Consider the following 19,184-nt stretch of genomic DNA (forward strand, 5'->3'; position numbering starts at 1 on the left):
CATACTACATTCTGTCAGCATTTCAGTTCAACTTCAGCATTGAAGCATTCACAGGCAATTCGTTCAGGAATTGCCTCATCTAGTTCTTCTTTACTTTTGGGACTGAACATGAAAATCATTGTGATTCTGATTCTGGTTGTGAATGTTCCTGCTTTGGTGCGCAGGTTTGATGGCAGGCGTGAGATACAACATCTCTCTTTACGCCGTGAGCAGCAGAGGAGTCAGCACCCCCACCTCCATCCTGGTCTACTCCAAACAACTAAGTAATGACATCTTCATCTTCTCACATCATATCTCACCTCACTTCACATCGAGACTACTATGAAGAGACATAATAAAGGATCCAGGTTTCCCTCGCCCGGATGCGGGTCACCGGGGACCCCCTCTGGGGAAGGGCCTGGACGGCAAGCGCCCCATGGGGCCCGGCCGGGCACAGCCTGAAGAGGCAATGTGGGTCCCCCATCCAATGGGCTCACCACCCATGATAGGGGCCATAGAGTGCCCTGTGAGCTGGGTGGCCGCCGAAGGCAGGGCCCTTGGCGGTCTGATTCTGGGCTGCAGAAGCTAGCTCTTGGAATGTGGAACGTCACCTCGCTGGGGGGAAAAGGAGCCCGAGCTGTTGCACGAGATAGAGAAGTTCGGGCTGGAACTAGTCGGTCACATCTCGACGCACAGCCAGGGCTCTGGAATCAGTCTTCTCGAGAGGGGCTGGACTCTCTTCCGCTCTGGCATTGCCAGCAGTGAGAAGCGACGGGTGGACGTGGCTATACAGAGCCTGCACGTTGGAGTTTAATCTAGTAGACGAGAGGGTAGTTTCCTTCCGCCTCCGGCTGGGGGGGACGGACCCTGGCTGTTGTTTGTGCTTCTCTATTTACGCCGTGAGCAGCTGAGGAGTCAGCGCCCCCAGCTCCATCCTGGTCTACTCCAAACAACTCAGCAATGACATCTTCATCTTCTCACATCATATCTCACCTCACTTCACATCAAGACTACTATGAAGAGACATAATAAAGAATCCAGGTTTCCCTCGACCGGATGCGAGCACCCCATGGGGCCCGGCCGGGCACAGCCTGAAGAGGCAATGGGGGTCCCCCTTCCAATGGGCTCACCACCCATGATAGGGGCCATAGAGTGCCCTGTGAGCTGGGTGGCAGCCGAAGGCAGGGCCCTTGGCGGTCTGATTCTGGGCTGCAGAAGCTAGCTCTTGGAATGTGGAACGTCACCTCGCTGGAGGGCAAAAGAGCCAGAGCTGTTGCACGAGATAGAGAAGTTCGGGCTGGAACTAGTCGGTCTCATCTCGACGCACAGCCAGGGCTCTGGAACCAGTCTTCTCGAGATGGGCTGGACTCTCTCCCGCTCTGGCATTGTCAGCAGTGAGAAGCGACGGGTGGAGGTGGCTATACAGAGTCTGCACGTTGGAGTTTAATCCAGTAGACGACAGGGTAGTTTCCTTCCGCCTCCGGCTGGACGGTCCCTGACTGTTGTTTGTGCTTATGCACCAAACAGCAGTTCAGAGTATCCGCCCTTTTTGGGGTCCCTAGAGGGAGCACTGGAGAGTGCGCCTTCAGGTGATTGCCTTGTTCTACTGGTGGACCCCAACACTCAAGTTGGCAACAACAGTGAGACCTAGAGAGGCGCGATTGGGAGAAACGGCCGCCCTGATCTGAGCCAGAGTGATGTTTTGTTATTGGACTTTTGTGGTCATCACATATTGTCCATAACGAACACCATGTTCAAACATAAGGGTGTCCAAATGTGCACTTAGCACCAGGACATCCTAGGTCGCAGTTCGATGATCGACTTTGTGGTTGTATCATCGGATTTGCGGTCTCATGTTTTGGACACACGAATGAAGAGGGGGGAGGAGCGTTCCATCTATCAGCACTTGGTGGTGAGTCGGCTCCGATGGTGGGGAGGATGTGCCGGACAGACCTGGCAGGCCCAAACGCACAGTGAGGGTCTGCTGGGGACATCTGGAAGGGTCTACCGTCAGAGAAAGTTTAAATTCCCACCTTCGGAAGAACTTTGAACATGTTACGAGGGGGACGCTGGACATTGAGTCCAAGTGGACCATGTTCTGTGCCTTTATGGTCAAGGCAGCCGATCAAAGCGAGTTGCCGTCAAATTGAAGAGTCCTATCAGGTCCTTTTGGCTCATGGGGCCCCGGAGGCAGCGGACAGGTACCGACAGGCCAAGCAATGTGTAGCTTTGGTGGTTGTGGAGGCAAAAACTCGGACATAGGAGGAGTTTGGAGTAGCCATGGAGAACGACCTACGGACGGCTTCGAAGAAATTCTGGACCACCATCTGGGGACGGTGTGCTGCTGACATCGACTGGGGATGTTGTGGATTGGTGGAAGGAATACTTCGAAGACCTCCTCAATCCCAACTACACGTCTTCCAATGAGGAAGCAGTGCCCGGGGACTCTGTGGTAGGCTTTCCTACTTCTGGGGCTGAGGTTGCTGAGATAGCTAAGAAGCTCCTCGGTAGCAGGGCCCCAGAGATAGATTCATTTTGCTCGGAGTTCCTTAAGGCTCTGCATGATGTGGGGTTGTCTTGGTTAACAAGACTCTGCATCATTGTGTGGACATCGGGGGCAGTGCCTCTGGATTGGCAGACTCGGGTGGTGGTTCCTCTCTTTGAGAAAGGGGAACCGGAATGTGTGTTCCAACTATCTGGGGATCAAATTCTCCAGCCTTCTCGGTGAGGTCTATTCAGGTCTATTGGAGAGGAAGTTACGCTGGATAGTCGAAGTTATGGATGATGTTATGAATGAGGTTATGAATGAAGTTATGGATTATGTTTTGGATAAAGTTATGGATTAGGATATGGATGAAGCTATGGATTATGGTATGGATGAGGTTATGGATTATGGTATAGATGAATTTATGGATTAAATTATGGATACATTTATGTATTATGTTATGGATGAGGTTATGGATGAAGTTATGGATGAGGTTGGATTAAATTATGAATTATCTTTTGTATTATGTTATGGATTAAGTTATAGATTATGCTATGGGTGATTTAAAATATGAGGTTATGGATGAAGTTATGGATGAAGTTATGGATGAAGTTGAGGATTATGTTTTGGATTACATTATGGATGAGGTTAAGGATGAAGTTATGGATGAGGTTACGGATGAGGTTACGGATGAGGTTACGGATGAGGTTATGGATGAAGTTATGGATGAGGTTATGGATGAAGTTATGGATTAAGTTATGGATGAGGTTAAGGATGAAGTTATGGATGAAGTTATGGATGAAGTTATGGATGAGGTTAAGGATGAAGTTATGGATGAGGTTACGGATGAAGTCATGGATGAGGTGTTGGATGAAGTTGAGGATTATGTTTTGGATTACGTTAAGGATGAAGTTATGGATGAAGTTATGGATGAAGTCATGGATGAAGTCATGGATGAAGTTATGGATGAAGTTATGGATGAGGTTAAGGATGAAGTTATGGATGAGGTTATGGATGAAGTTATGGATGAAGTTATGGATGAAGTTATGGATGAGGTTAAGGATGAAGTTATGGATGAGGTTAAGGATGAAGTCATGGATGAGGTGTTGGATGAAGTTATGGATGAAGTTGAGGATTATGTTTTGGATTACGTTATGGATGAGGTTAAGGATGAAGTTATGGATGAAGTTATGGATGAAGTTATGGATGAAGTCATGGATGAAGTCATGGATGAGGTGTTGGATGAAGTTATGGATGAAGTTATGGATGAAGTCATGGATGAAGTCATGGATGAAGTCATGGATGAGGTGATGGATGAAGTTATGGATGAAGTCATGGATGAAGTCATGGATGAGGTGATGGATGAAGTCATGGATGAAGTTATGGATGAAGTTATGGATGAGGTGATGGATGAAGTTAGGGGTGAGGTTATGGATGAGGTTATGGATTAAGTTATGGATTAAGTTATGGATGAAGTTATGGATGAAGTTATGGATGAGGTGATGGATGAAGTTATGGATGAAGTTATGGATGAAGTTATGGATGAGGTGATGGATGAAGTTATGGATGAAGTTATGGATGAGGTTAAGGATGAAGTTATGGATGAAGTTATGGATGAAGTTATGGATGAAGTGATGGATGAGGTGATGGATGAAGTTATGGATGAGGTTATGGATGAGGTTATGGATGAAGTTATGGATGAAGTTATGGATGAAGTTATGAATGAAGTTATGGATGAAGTTATGGATGAAGTTATGGATGAAGTCATGGATAAGGTGATGGATGAAGTTATGGATGAAGTTATGGATGAGGTGATGGATGAAGTTATGGATGAAGTTATGGATAAGGTGATGGATGAAGTTATGGATGAGGTTAAGGATGAAGTTATGGATAAGGTTGTGGATGAAATTATGGATGCAGTTATGGATGAAGTTATGGTTATGGATGAGGTAATGGATTGGGTTATTGATTAAGTTATAGATTATGGTATGGATGAAGTCATGGATGAGGTTATGAAGTTATGAATTCATGTTGTACCCCTATGCAGTATGTAATAACTACATTTTAGCATCATGCTAGGTTGAAGAACATGATGAAATCTACAAGTCACATGTCTGTAGTTCCCATTGAAACGTGTAGTGAAGCCTGCTTCTTCATGACGTCATGAAAAGACTCTCTCAAGTTCTCTCAAAGCCAACAAATCACAAAGATGATAGATGATTAAACACACGTCCTACTAATTCACCAATTTCCCGCACATGTATTGTTTCAGAACCAGTTTCTGGTCCTCTTGTGTCAGTTGTGGTCCACAAGAAAGGACGGATCCACATCCAGTGGGAGGATCCTGCGGTAGAGCAGCAGCGAGGATTCTTCACAAACTACAACATTTATCTCCACACGCCACAATCTCTACCATCAGGTCAATATCAATGTATATAAGTACATACACACACACACACACACACACACACACACACACACACACACACACACACACACACACACACACACACACACACACACACACACTCACACACATATATATATATATATATATATATATATATATATATATATATATATATATATATATATATATATATATATATATATATATATATATATATATATACACACACACACACATATATATATATATGTATGTATATATGTATATATATATATATATATATATATATATATATATATATATATATATATATATATATATATATATATATATATATATATATATATATATATATATATATATATACACACACACACACATATATATATATATGTATGTATATATATATATATATATATATATATATATATATATATATACATACACATATATATATATATATGTACACACACACATACACATTTTAATATATACACATTTATATCTATATGTACATATAAATATATATATAATATGTATATATACACATATATCTTAAAAACTATGCCTCACATTTGCATGTATTACATATATTTGCATGTATGTTTGCATATATAATATATACACATTTATATCTATATTTACATATATATACACATTTATATCTATATTTACATATATATATATATATGTAAATATAGATATAAATGTGTATCTATATTTACATATATATATATATGTATATATATATATGTAAATATAGATATAAATGTGTATATATTATATATGCAAACATACATGCAAATATATGTAATACATGCAAAAGTGAGGCATAGTTTTTAAGATATATGTGTATATATACATATTATATATATATTTATATGTACATATAGATATAAATGTGTATATATTAAAATGTGTATGTGTGTGTGTACATATATATATATATATATATATATATATATATATATATATATATATATATATATATATATATATATATATATATATATATATATATATATATGTATATATATATATATAAAATCTTAAAAACTATGCCTCACATTTGCATGTATTACATATATTTGCATGTATAACATATATTAGCATTTTTTTAAACGTATATTTACATGTATTACATATTTTTGCATGCATTACATATATTAGCATGTATTACATATTTTTTGCATGCATTACATATATTAGCATGTATTACAAACATGTGCAAGTATTGCATACATTTGCATGTATTACATGTAGTTGCATGTATGACATATAATTGCATGCATTGCATATAATTGCATGAATTGCATATATGTGCATGTATTTGCATGTATTACATGTATTTGCATGCATTACATGTATTTGCATGTAATATGTATATTTGCATGTATTACATGTATATTTGCATGCATTACATGTATATTTGCATGTAATATGTATATTTGCATGTAATATGTATATTTGCATGTATTACATGTATTTGCATGCAATATGTATATTTGCATGTGATATGTATATTTGCATGTATTGCATGTATTTGCATATATTACATGTATTTGCATATAATATGTATATGATTATGTATTACATGTGTTTGCATGTGATATGTATATTTGCATGTATTACATGTATTTGCATGTATTTGCATGTGATATGTATATTTGCATGTATTTGCATGTATTACATGTATTTCTTATGTATTTTTATGTATTTTCATGCATGCCATGTATTGTAAAGTTGTGTGTTGTTGCAGTGACCATGAGTGCGCCAAGGTCCAGAGAGACTTGGCTGGACTGTCCTGATGGAATTGTCTTTGTCCAGATGTCCGCGTCCACATCAGCTGGAGAAGGTCAGCGTGGGAACCTGATCTCCTCTCAGCCTGTGGGCCCTGCAGGTCTGCCACGCCCCTTTTTACCATATTCATATTCTACTTGTCAATGATGAATTATTAAGTAGTTGTACAGTAGCCACGCCCCCTTTTACCATATTCATATTCTACTAGTCAATGATTAATTAGTAAGTCGTAGAGTAGCCACGCCCCCTTTGACCATATGCTACTTGTCAATGAGGAATTATTGTGTCGGACAGTAGCCACGCCCCTTTTACCATATTCTACTTGTCAATGATGAATTATTGTGTGGTACAGTAGCCATCATGAACATATTGTAATTATTGTGTGGTACAGTAGCCATCATGAACATATTGTGTGGTACAGTAGCCATCATGAACATATTGTAATTATTGTGTGGTACAGTAGCCATCATGAACATATTGTAATTATTGTGTGGTACAGTAGCCATCATGAACATATTGTAATTATTGTGTGGTACAGTAGCCATCATGAACATATTGTAATTATTGTGTGGTACAGTAGCCATCATGAACATATTGTAATTATTGTGTGGTACAGTAGCCATCATGAACATATTGTAATTATTGTGTGGTACAGTAGCCATCATGAACATATTGTAATTATTGTGTGGTACAGTAGCCATCATGAACATATTGTAATTATTGTGTGGTACAGTAGCCATCATGAACATATTGTGTGGTACAGTAGCCATCATGAACATATTGTAATTATTGTGTGGTACAGTAGCCATCATGAACATATTGTGTGGTACAGTAGCCATCATGAACATATTGTAATTATTGTGTGTTTTGCCAGCTGGACTGAGCGTCCTGGTCTTCATGGTTGTGGTCTTCAGTGCCGTGGTGGTCCAGGTCATCTGTTGGTGCTGTGTGAGACCCAGGTACTAGTGGCCCAAAACTTTTGTCTCTCCTCTGCTCCAAACACAAGTGTGTATTTTGTGTATTTTTAGATTGGATTTATTCTGTGCATTTTCTGTCATTTGTGTATTTTGTCTATTTCCTGCATTTTGTGTATTTTTTTATTTTGTGTATTTTGTGTATTTTTATTTATTCATTTTGATTTTTTCTTTGTATCTATGTTTTGTATTTAGTGTATGTAGTGTATGTTGTGTATTTAGTCTATGTTGTGTATTTAGTGTATGTAGTGTATGTTGTGTATTTAGTCTATGTTGTGTATTTAGTGTATGTTGTGTATTTAGTCTATGTTGTGTATTTAGTGTATGTTGTGTATTTAGTCTATGTTGTGTATTTAGTGTATGTTGTGTATTTAGTCTATGCTGTGTATTTAGTGTATGTTGTGTATTTTAGTCTATATTGTGTATTTAGTGTATGTTCTGTATTCAGTGTATGTTCTGTATTTTAGTCTATATTGTGTATTGAGTGTATGTTGTGTATTTAGTGTATGTTGTGTATTTTAGTCTATATTGTGTATTTAGTGTATGTTGTGTATTTTAGTCTATATTGTGTATTGAGTGTATGTTGTGTATTTAGGGTATGTTGTGTATTTTAGTCCATGTTGTGTATTTAGTGTATGTTATGTATTTAGTGTATGTTTTGTATTTAGTGTATGTTGTGTATTTAGTGTATGTTGGGTATTTTAGTCCATGTTGTGTATTTAGTCTATGTTGTGTATTTAGTGTATGTTGTGTATTTAGTGTATGTTGTGTATTTAGTTGATACTGTGTATTTAGTGCATGTTGTGTATTTAGTATGTTGTGTATTTAGTTCATGTTATGTATTTATTATGTTGTTTATTTAGTGCATGTTGTGTATTTAGTCCATGTTGTGTATTTAGTGTATGTTGTGTATTTAGTTGATATTGTGTATTTAGTGCATGTTGTGTATTTTGTGCATGTTGTGTATTTAGTATGTTGTGTATTTAGTGCATGTTGTGTATTTAGTCCATGTTGTGTATTTAGTGTATGTTGTGTATTTAGTCTATATTGTGTATTTAGTGTATGTTGTGTATTTAGTGTATGTTGTGTATTTTAGTCTATATTGTGTATGTAATGTATGTTGTGTATTTAGTGTATGTTGTGTATTTAGTCCGTGTTGTGTATTTAGTGTATGTTGTGTATTAAGTCTATGTTGTGTATTTAGTTGATGTTGTGTATTTAGTGCATGTTGTATATTTAGTCTATGTTGTGTATTTAGTCTATGTTGTGTATTTAGTCCATGTAGTGCATTTAGTGTATGTTGTGTATTTAGTGTATGTGGTGTATTTAGTCCAAGTTGTGTATTTAGTGTATGTTGTGTATTTAGTGTATGTTGTGTATTTAGTGCATGTTGTTTATTTAGTCTATGTTGTGTATTTAGTCTAAGTTGTGTATTTAGTGTATTTAGTGTATGTTGTGTATTCAGTGCATGTTGTGTATTTAGTGTATGTTGTGTATTTAGTGCATGTTGTGTATTTAGTGCATGTTGTGTATTTAGTCCATGTTGTGTATTTAGTGCATGTTGTGTTTGTGTGTGATCAGGATCAAAGAGGAATGTCCATCCTGGGCTCCTGATTGGTTGAGTGGAAAGTTGCCCAAAGCCGAAAACAGCCGAGTCATTAAACTACTACAGGTACTTTATAACTATTACTACTACAGGTACTTTATAACTAGTACTACTACAGGTACTTTATAACAATTACTACTACAGGTACTTTATAACTATTACTACTACAGGTACTTTATAACTATTACTACTACAGGTACTTTATAACTAGTACTACTACAGGTACTTTATAACAATTACTACTACAGGTACTTTATAACTAGTACTACTACAGGTACTTTATAACTATTACTACTACAGGTACTTTATAACAATTGCTACTGTGTACTTCATAACTATTACTAATAGTTAGTACTTCATAACTATTACTACTACTATGTACTTCATAACAATTACTACCATGTACTTTATAACAATTACTACCATGTACTTTATAACAATTACTACTGTGTACTTCTTAACAATTACTGCTGTGTCAACATGTACTTCATTAGGTACCAACTGTATAGTACGTATAACATGAATGTTGTGTACCTGTGAAGCAAGACTTGTATCATAATTGATACACAATGAATGTGTATATGTGAAGCAAGACTTGTATCATAATTGATACACAATGAATGTTGTGTATATATGAAACATGACTTGTATCATAATTGAAACACAATGACTGTTGTGAAGCAAGACTTGTATCATAATTGATACACAATGAATGTTGTGTATACGTGACGCAAGACTTGTATTATAATTGATACACAATGAATGTTTGTGTATCATGACTTGTATTATAATTGATACACAATGTTGTGTGCATGGGAAACATTACTTGTATATTAATGGATACACAATAAATGTGTATATGTGAAGCATGACTTGTATCATAATTGATACACAATGAATGTTTGTGTATATGTGAATCATGACTTGTATCATAATTGATACACAATGTGTACATGTGAATCATGACTTGTATTATAATTGATACACAATGAATGTGTGCATGTGTGACATGACTTGTATCATAATTGATACACAATGTGTACATGTGAATCATGACTTGTATTATAATTGATACACAATGAATGTGTGCATGTGTGACATGACTTGTATCATAATTGATACACAATGAATGTTTGTGTACAAGTGAAGCATGACTTGTATCATAATTGATACACATAATTGATACACAATGCATGTTGTGTACATGTGAAACATGACTTGTATCATAATTGATACACAATGAATGTTGTGTTAATGTTAAAGAAGACTTGTATCATAATTGATACAAAATGAATATTTATGTACATGTGAAGCATGACCTGTATCATAATTGATACACAATGAATGTTGTGTTAATGTTAAAGAAGACTTGTATCATAATTGATACAAAATGAATATTTATGTACCTGTGAAACATGACTTGTCATAATTGGTACATATGAAACATGACGTGTATCATATTTGATACACAATGAATGTGTACATGTAAAACATGACTTGTATCATAATTGATACACAATGTTGTGTATATGTGAAGCATGACTTGTATCATAATTGATACAAAATGATTGCTGTGTACGTGTGAAACATGACTTGTATCATAATTGATACACAATGAATGTTTATGTACATATGAAACATGACTTGTATCATAATTGATACAACATGAATTTGTACATTTGAAACGTGACTTGTATCATAATTGATACACAATGAATGTTGTGTGTATGTGAAGCATGACTTGTATCATAAAGGATACACAAAGAATGCTTGTGTACATGTGAAACATGACTTGCATCATAACTGATACGCAATAAATGTTTGTGTACATGTGAAGCATGACTTGTATCATAATTGATACACAATGTTGTGTGTCCAGCTGGACCAGAGTGAGCTGTCCTTCTCCAGTCTTGACAAGGACCCACCGCTGTCCCCCATCAGCTGTGTCTCCCAGGACGACCTGTACCCTTGCGTCCATGACGACCAGCCCACTGCCATGGCAACCATGGCAGACGACCGGCCCGCAGCCATGGCAACCATGGCAAACGGGTACGCACCTCAGCTGATGGCAACCATGGCAGACGGGTACGCACCTCAGCTGATGGCAGCCTCAGCCTCAGCAGGAAGAACCACCACCACCACCACCACCACCACCACCACCAACACCACCACCACCACCACGGAGGCGAGCTCAGGCTGGAAGACGCCAGAAGAGGACCAATGTCCCAGCGACTCGGCTTTGTTGGCCAACTTCCTGTCCTGTGCCGACTCCGACCCCCACATGTCGCCCTCTAGTGGCCACCTGAGCACGCAAGCCATGCTCGCTCGCAGGGACCCTGAACGCATCACAGACCGTGGCCCCGCCCCATTGGACCCACACCAAGGTGATTTAAGCACTTTACTGGTTTGTGCAACTTCCTGTTCACTTCATGGGTGTTACCTTCCTCAAACACAAACACACAACTTTACAAACTAGTGTGTGGACGACACACAACTTTACAAACTAGTGTGTGGAAGACACACAACTTTACAAACTAGTGTGTGGAAGACACACACCTTTACAAACTAGTGTGTGAAAGACACACAACTTTACAAACTAGTGTGTGGACGACACACAACTTTACAAACTAGTGTGTGGAAGACACACAACTTTACAAACTAGTGTGTGGAAGACACACAACTTTACAAACTAGTGTGTAAAAGACACACAACTTTACAAACTAGTGTGTGGAAGACACACAACTTTACAAACTAGTGTGTGGAAGACACACACCTTTACAAACTAGTGTGTGGAAGACACACAACTTTACAAACGAGTGTGTGGAAGACACACACCTTTACAAACTAGTGTGTGGAAAACAACTTTACAAACTAGTATGTGGAAGACACACAACTTTACAAACTAGTGTGTGGAAGACACACACCTTTACAAACTAGTGTGTGGATGACACACAACTTTACAAACTAGTGTGTGGAAGACACACAACTTTACAAACTAGTGTGTGGAAGACACACACCTTTACAAACTAGTGTGTGGAATACACACAACTTTACAAACTAGTGTGTGGAAGACACACAACTTTACAAACTAGAGTGTGGAAGACACACAACTTTACAAACTAGTGTGTGAAAGACACACAATTTTACAAACTAGTGTGTGGAAAACAACTTTACAAACTAGTGTGTGGAAGACACACAACTTTACAAACTAGTGTGTGAAACACACACAATTTTACAAACTAGTTTGTGGAAAACAACTTTACAAACTAGTAGGTGGAAGACACAACTTTACAAACTAGTGTGTGGAAGACACACCTCTTTACAAACTAATGTTAAAGTTGTGTCTAGCAAATACACATTTGTACAAAGTAGTGTGTAACAAACACTTATTGTACAAAGTAGTGTGTAAAAAATACACATTTGTACGAAGTTGTGTGTAACAAATACACATTTGTACAAAGTAGTGTGTAACAAATACACATTTGTACAAAGTGGTGCATAACAAATACACATTTGTACAAAGTAGTGTGTTACAAATACACATTTGTACAAAGTAGTGTGTAACAAATACACATTTGTACAAAGTAGTGTGTAACAAATACACATTTGTACAAAGTATCGTGTAACAAACACAAGTGTGTACATAATAGTGTGTAACAAATGTGTACAAAGTAGTGTGTAACAAACACGCATTTGTACAAAGTAGTGTGTAACAAATACACATGCATACAAGGTAGTTTGTAGCAAACACAAATTTCTACAAAGTGGTGTGTAACAAATACACGTTTGTACAAAGTAGTGTGTAACAAATACACATTTATACAAAGTAGTGTGTAACAAATACACATTTGTACAAAGTAGTGTGTAACAAATACACATTTGTACAAAGTATCGTGTAACAAATACACATTTGTATAAAGTAGCGTGTAACAAATACAAGTTTGTACATAGTAGTGTGTAACAAATGTGTACAAAGTAGTGTGTAACAATACACGTTTGTACAAAGTAGTGTGTAACAAGTACACATTTGTACAAAGTAGTGTGTAACAAATATACATTTGTACAAAGTAGCGTGTAACAAACACGAGTGTGTACATAATAGTGTGTAACAAATGTGTACAAAGTAGTGTGTAACAAGTACACATTTGTACAAAGTAACGTGTAACAAATACACATTTGTACAAAGTAGTGTGTAACAAGTACAAATGTGTACAAAGTAGTGTGTAACAAGTACACATTTGTACAAAGTAACGTGTAACAAATACACATTTGTACAAAGTAGTGTGTAACAAGTACACATTTGTACAAAGTAACGTGTAACAAATACGCATTGTACAAAGTATCGTGTAACAAATACACATTTGTACAAAGTAGCGTGTAACAAATACAAGTTTGTACATAGTAGCGTGTAACAAATGTGTACAAAGTAGTGTGTGACAAATACGCATTTGTACAATGTAGTGTGTAACAAGTACACTTTTGTACAAAGTAGTGTGTAACAAATACACATTTGTACAAAGTAGTGTGTAACAAGTACACGTATGTACAAAGTGGTGTGTAACAAATACACATTTGTACAAAGTAGCGTGTAACAAACACAAGTGTGTACATAATAGTGTGTAACAAATGTGTACAAAGTAGTGTGTAACAAGTACACATTTGTACAAAGTAACGTGTAACAAATACACATTTGTACAAAGTAGTGTGTAACAAGTACACATTTGTACAAAGCAACGTGTAACAAATACACATTTGTACAAAGTAGTGTGTAACAAGTACACATTTGTACAAAGTAACATGTAACAAATACGCATTTGTACAAAGTAGTGTGTAACAAATACACATTTCTACTAAGTGGTGTGTAACAAATACACATTTGTACAAAGTAGTGTGTAACAAATACACATTTCTACTAAGTGGTGTGTAACAAATACGCAGTTGTACAAAGTAGTGTGCAACAAATACACATTTCTACTAAGTGGTGTGTAACAAATACACATTTGTACAAAGTAGTGTGTAACAAATACACATTTCTACTAAGTGGTGTGTAACAAATACGCATTTGTACAAAGTAGTGTGCAACAAATACACATTTCTACTAAGTGGTGTGTAACAAATACACAGTTGTACAAAGTAGTGTGCAACAAATACACATTTCTACTAAGTGGTGTGTAACAAATACGCAGTTGTACAAAGTAGTGTGCAACAAATACACATTTCTACTAAGTGGTGTGTAACAAATACACAGTTGTACAAAGTAGTGTGCAACAAATACACATTTCTACTAAGTGGTGTGTAACAAATACGCAGTTGTACAAAGTAGTGTGCAACAAATACACATTTCTACTAAGTGGTGTGTAACAAATACGCATTTGTACAAAGTAGTGTGCAACAAATACACATTTCTACTAAGTGGTGTGTAACAAATACGCAGTTGTACAAAGTAGTGTGCAACAAATTCACATTTCTACTAAGTGGTGTGTAACAAATACGCAGTTGTACAAAGTAGTGTGCAACAAATACACATTTCTACTAAGTGGTGTGTAACAAATACGCAGTTGTACAAAGTAGTGTGTAACAAATACACAGTTCTACTAAGTCGTGTGTAACAAATACGCAGTTGTACAAAGTAGTGTGTAACAAATACACAGTTGTACAAAGTAGTGTGCAACAAATACACATTTCTACTAAGTGGTGTGTAACAAATACACATTTCTACTAAGTGGTGTGTAACAAATACACAGTTCTACTAAGTCGTGTGTAACAAATACGCAGTTGTACAAAGTAGTGTGTAACAAATACACAGTTGTACAAAGTTGTGTGCAACAAATACACAACATGTAACCAAGGCCTCCCAGCTAAGTTACTGACATTATTGGTAAACAATGTGAAAATATTACTGTTGATTCTTGAAAATGTGTTTTTTACGCAGTACTACTTAGTACTACTTAGTACTCTTTGTACAACATTCTACTAAATCTTTTTGACATCAAAGTGTGTGTTTCATTGACAAATATTAATAATACCTGCGTGTGTTTGCTACAATACTTGACAGCTTGTGTACAATATTCCAGGCAAGTACAACCTCCAATATGAGAGTAATAGTACATGGAGTACACAGTACTATGAAGTACTTCAAAGAAGCAAAGCAGTGAAAGAAAAGTCAGTTAGCTGCTTCCTGTCATGTCCTCAACTTCCTCAGCCTCGTCTCACTTCTCATCGAGCAGATGACACACGGGGGAAGTACCTCAGTGCATCTCCTCCACGCCTTCTCAGTTCTCATCTCCAGCCTCCTTCTTCTGACGCCATGACGGGAGTTGAGGTTGGAAATGACGCCGACAGCTACATGTACGCGAAGGTATGAGGTCAGACCATGAGAAATGATGAGGATTGTCTCATACATGAGATGAGACGATAAAACATGCTGTTTATGGGGGAATATCACAATGATATTGACTATCTCATACATGATATGATAAAACATGATGTTTATGGGACAATATCACAATGATATTGACTATCTCATACATGAGAATGGATGATAAAACATGATGTTCATGGGACAATATCCCAATGATATTGACCATCTCATACATCAGATGAGATGATAAAACATGCTGTTTATGGGGGAATATCACAATGATATTGACCATCTCATACATGATATGATAAAACATGCTGTTTATGGGAGAATATCACAATGATATTGACTATCTCATACATGGGATGATATGATAAAACATCCTGTTTATGGAGGAATATCAAAATGATATTCAATCAATCAATCAATCAATGTTTATTTATATAGCCCTAAATCACAAGTGTCTCAAAGGGCTGTACAAGCCACAACGACATCCTCGGTACAGAGCCCACATACGGGCAAGGAAAACTCACCCCAGTGGGACGTCAATGTGAATGACTATGAGAAACCTTGGAGAGGACCGCATATGTGATTTGCCCTGAAACCGGATTGAAAAGGTTCACAGAGATTGTTAGTCACTAAGTGTTCATTTAGTTGCTGTGCTACAATTTTTTCGAGGATTTTCGAGATAAACGGAAGGTGGGACACCGGTCGGTAGTTTACCATGAGGTCAGGATCGAGGTTAGGTCTTTTGAGTAGAGGATGAATAACCGCTTTTTTTGAATGCTAGGGGAACAGTGCCAGAGGAAAGTGATAAGTTTATAATATTTAATACTGATGGACCTAATAATACAAAAAGCTCCTTGATAAGTTTCCCAGGAATTGGGTCAAGTAAACATGTTGTTTGTTTTGTCCCATTTACACATTTTGACAATTCCTCCAATGTTATTTCATCAAAGAGAGAGAAACTATTTTGGAGGGCAGTGTCCGTCGTATATACAGTCGTATTTGTGTTAATAGAACCCAGTTGTAGCTGGGATGCATTGTCTTTAATCTCTTTTCTAATGACTTCAATTTTCTTATTAAAGAAATTCATAAAGTCATCTGCCGAGTGGGTGGAGCTACTGGGAGGAGTCCCTTGTTGGGTTAGCGATGCTACTGTACTAAACAGAAATTTAGGATCATTTTTGTTGAGGTGGATGAGATTTGAGTAATATTTAGCTTTAGCTGAGGTAAGCATGCGTTTATAAGTTATTAAACTATCACACCATGCTTGATGGAAAACCTCAAGTTCAGTCGCACGCCATTTGCGTTCCAGCTTTCTACATGATCATTTCTGGGCTTTAGTTTCTTCTGTAAACCATGGGGTACGCCTTTTAGGGGCCCTTTTTAGCTTTAGCGGTGCTACACTATCAATGGTGTCGCGCAGGGCGTCGTTAAAGTTGTTAGTGAGGTTATCAATAGAGCCCACATAATTTGGGAATGGTGCCATTACCGAAGGCAGTAGGTCAGTAAGAGTCGTCGTTGTGGCAGTATTAATGTTGCGGCTGCTATAGTAGTTATTATTATTATTATTAGTTTGTTGACAATGAGTCAGAACTTCGAATTTTATAAGGTATTGATCGGACATTACTTTAGTGTACGGGAGTATCGTAACTTTAGAGGTGGTGACACCCCTGACAAGCACTAGATCTATCGTATTACCGTTGCGATGCGTGGGTTCATTTATTATTTGTGTAAGACCACAGCTATCAATTATAGTCTGGAGCGCCACGCATGGAGGGTCCGATGGGGTATTCATATGGATATTAAAGTCCCCCATTATGATTATATTGTCGGCGTGCGTCACTAGATCAGCAACAAACTCTGAGAATTCACTGATGAAGTCCGAATAGGGCCCAGGGGGGCGGTAGATAACAGCCAGGTGGAGAGGCAGCGGTGTGACAAACCTCAAAGTGAGCACCTCAAACGAGTTATATTTATTATTTAGGTTAGGTGTAAGATTATAGTTTTCATTGTATATTAGTGCGACACCCCCTCCACTTTTTAAGAGGTCGGGCAACATGTGTATTGGTATAGCCAGGAGGAGAAGACTCATTTAGCGCAAAAAATTCGTCTGGTTTGAGCCAGGTCTCGGCGAGACCAACGACTTCATTAACTAATAGCGTTTTGGAAGATAATGATCTTATGTTTAAAAAGCCCATATTATAGGTAGTGGGCTGTTTTGAGGATTGTTTGTTGAAATTATCCGAAGTAGCAATATTAATAATGTTGCGTTTATTATGCGTATTGCACTTTAAATAGTTTCGACCATATCTAGGAATTGATACGACGGGGATATTCAGATTGTTTGCCTGATGTTGCGATAAACTGAACGCATCATAGTTAGCTACCTCGGTCACAAAAGAAAAAACATTATGTGAGTTGTGTTTTATTCTAAGAGAATTGCTATGTGTGCAGGGATTATCCAGCCTGACGCCGGCTAGTTCTAGTTTAAATGGCTTCTTACCCGGAGACTCCAAGCTTCTTTGGTTAGCTTTTCTCTTTGTTGTTAGCCCAGCTCGGCATCCCCGCCTCTGCTTCCGCTCGCACCGCTTACGTCGTCTCCATTGGCGGTCACCGCTAGCACTTGACTCCGCTGCTACAAAGGCCGCTCGATGTAGCCCACGAAGTATTCCCATGCTAGCGAGGAGGTCCACCGTACATGCATCTTTCAGTCTATAACCACCCGATCCATCCACATCCAGAATTGTCTGTCGGTCGTATGTGATCACAGAGTGTTCACGCTTTGAGCCAGCCATGAAATTGACAGAAATTGACTATCTCATACATGAGATGAGATGATAAAACATGTTTATGGGATAATATCACATTGATATTGACTATCTCATACATGAGATGACATGATAAAACATGTTTGTTAAAGAAAATCACAATGATATTGACTATCTCATACATGAGACGAGATGATAAAACATGCTGTTTATGGAGGAATACCAAAATGATATTGACTATCTCATACATGAGATGAGATGATAAAACATGCTGTTTATGGGAGAATATCACATTGATATTGACTATCTCATACATGAGATGAGATGATAAAACATCTTGTTTATGGAGGAATATCAAAATGATATTGACTATCTCATACATGAGATGAGACGATAAAACATCCTGTTTATGGAGGAATATCAAAATGATATTGACCATCTCATACATGAGATGAGATGATAAAACATGCTGTTTATGGAGGAATACCAAAATGATATTGACTATCTCATACATGAGATGACATGATAAAACATGTTTGTTAAAGAAAATCACAATGATATTGACTATCTCATACATGAGATGAGATGATAAAACATCTTGTTTATGGAGGAATATCAAAATGATATTGACTATCTCATACATGAGATGGGATGATAAAACATGATGTTTATGGAGGAATACCAAAATGATATTGACTATCTCATACATGAGATTATGTGATAAAACATGCTGTTTATGGGAGAATATCACATTGATATTGACTATCTCATACATGAGATGAGATGATAAAACAT

General features: G+C 37.3%; 2 protein-coding genes across 2 annotated transcripts in view; both read left to right on the forward strand.

Annotated features, from left to right (window-relative positions):
* il23r (interleukin 23 receptor) overlaps positions 1 to 11,730 on the forward strand; it is a 43,546-nt gene extending 31,816 nt beyond the window's left edge. The window contains exons 11-16 of the mRNA XM_062038803.1: positions 165 to 263; positions 4,737 to 4,883; positions 6,634 to 6,774; positions 7,549 to 7,633; positions 9,230 to 9,320; positions 11,134 to 11,730. Of these exons, the coding sequence (XP_061894787.1) occupies positions 165 to 263; positions 4,737 to 4,883; positions 6,634 to 6,774; positions 7,549 to 7,633; positions 9,230 to 9,320; positions 11,134 to 11,730 (1,160 nt within the window). The remainder of the gene's footprint in view (positions 1 to 164; positions 264 to 4,736; positions 4,884 to 6,633; positions 6,775 to 7,548; positions 7,634 to 9,229; positions 9,321 to 11,133) is intronic.
* Positions 11,731 to 15,480: 3,750 nt separating this feature from the next.
* il12rb2 (interleukin 12 receptor, beta 2a) overlaps positions 15,481 to 19,184 on the forward strand; it is a 53,383-nt gene continuing 49,679 nt past the window's right edge. The window contains exon 1 of the mRNA XM_062038517.1: positions 15,481 to 15,612. The gene's annotated coding sequence lies outside the window, so the exon portion shown is untranslated. The remainder of the gene's footprint in view (positions 15,613 to 19,184) is intronic.

This window comes from Entelurus aequoreus, linkage group LG27, assembly GCF_033978785.1.
Source record: "Entelurus aequoreus isolate RoL-2023_Sb linkage group LG27, RoL_Eaeq_v1.1, whole genome shotgun sequence".
NCBI lineage: Eukaryota > Metazoa > Chordata > Actinopteri > Syngnathiformes > Syngnathidae > Entelurus > Entelurus aequoreus.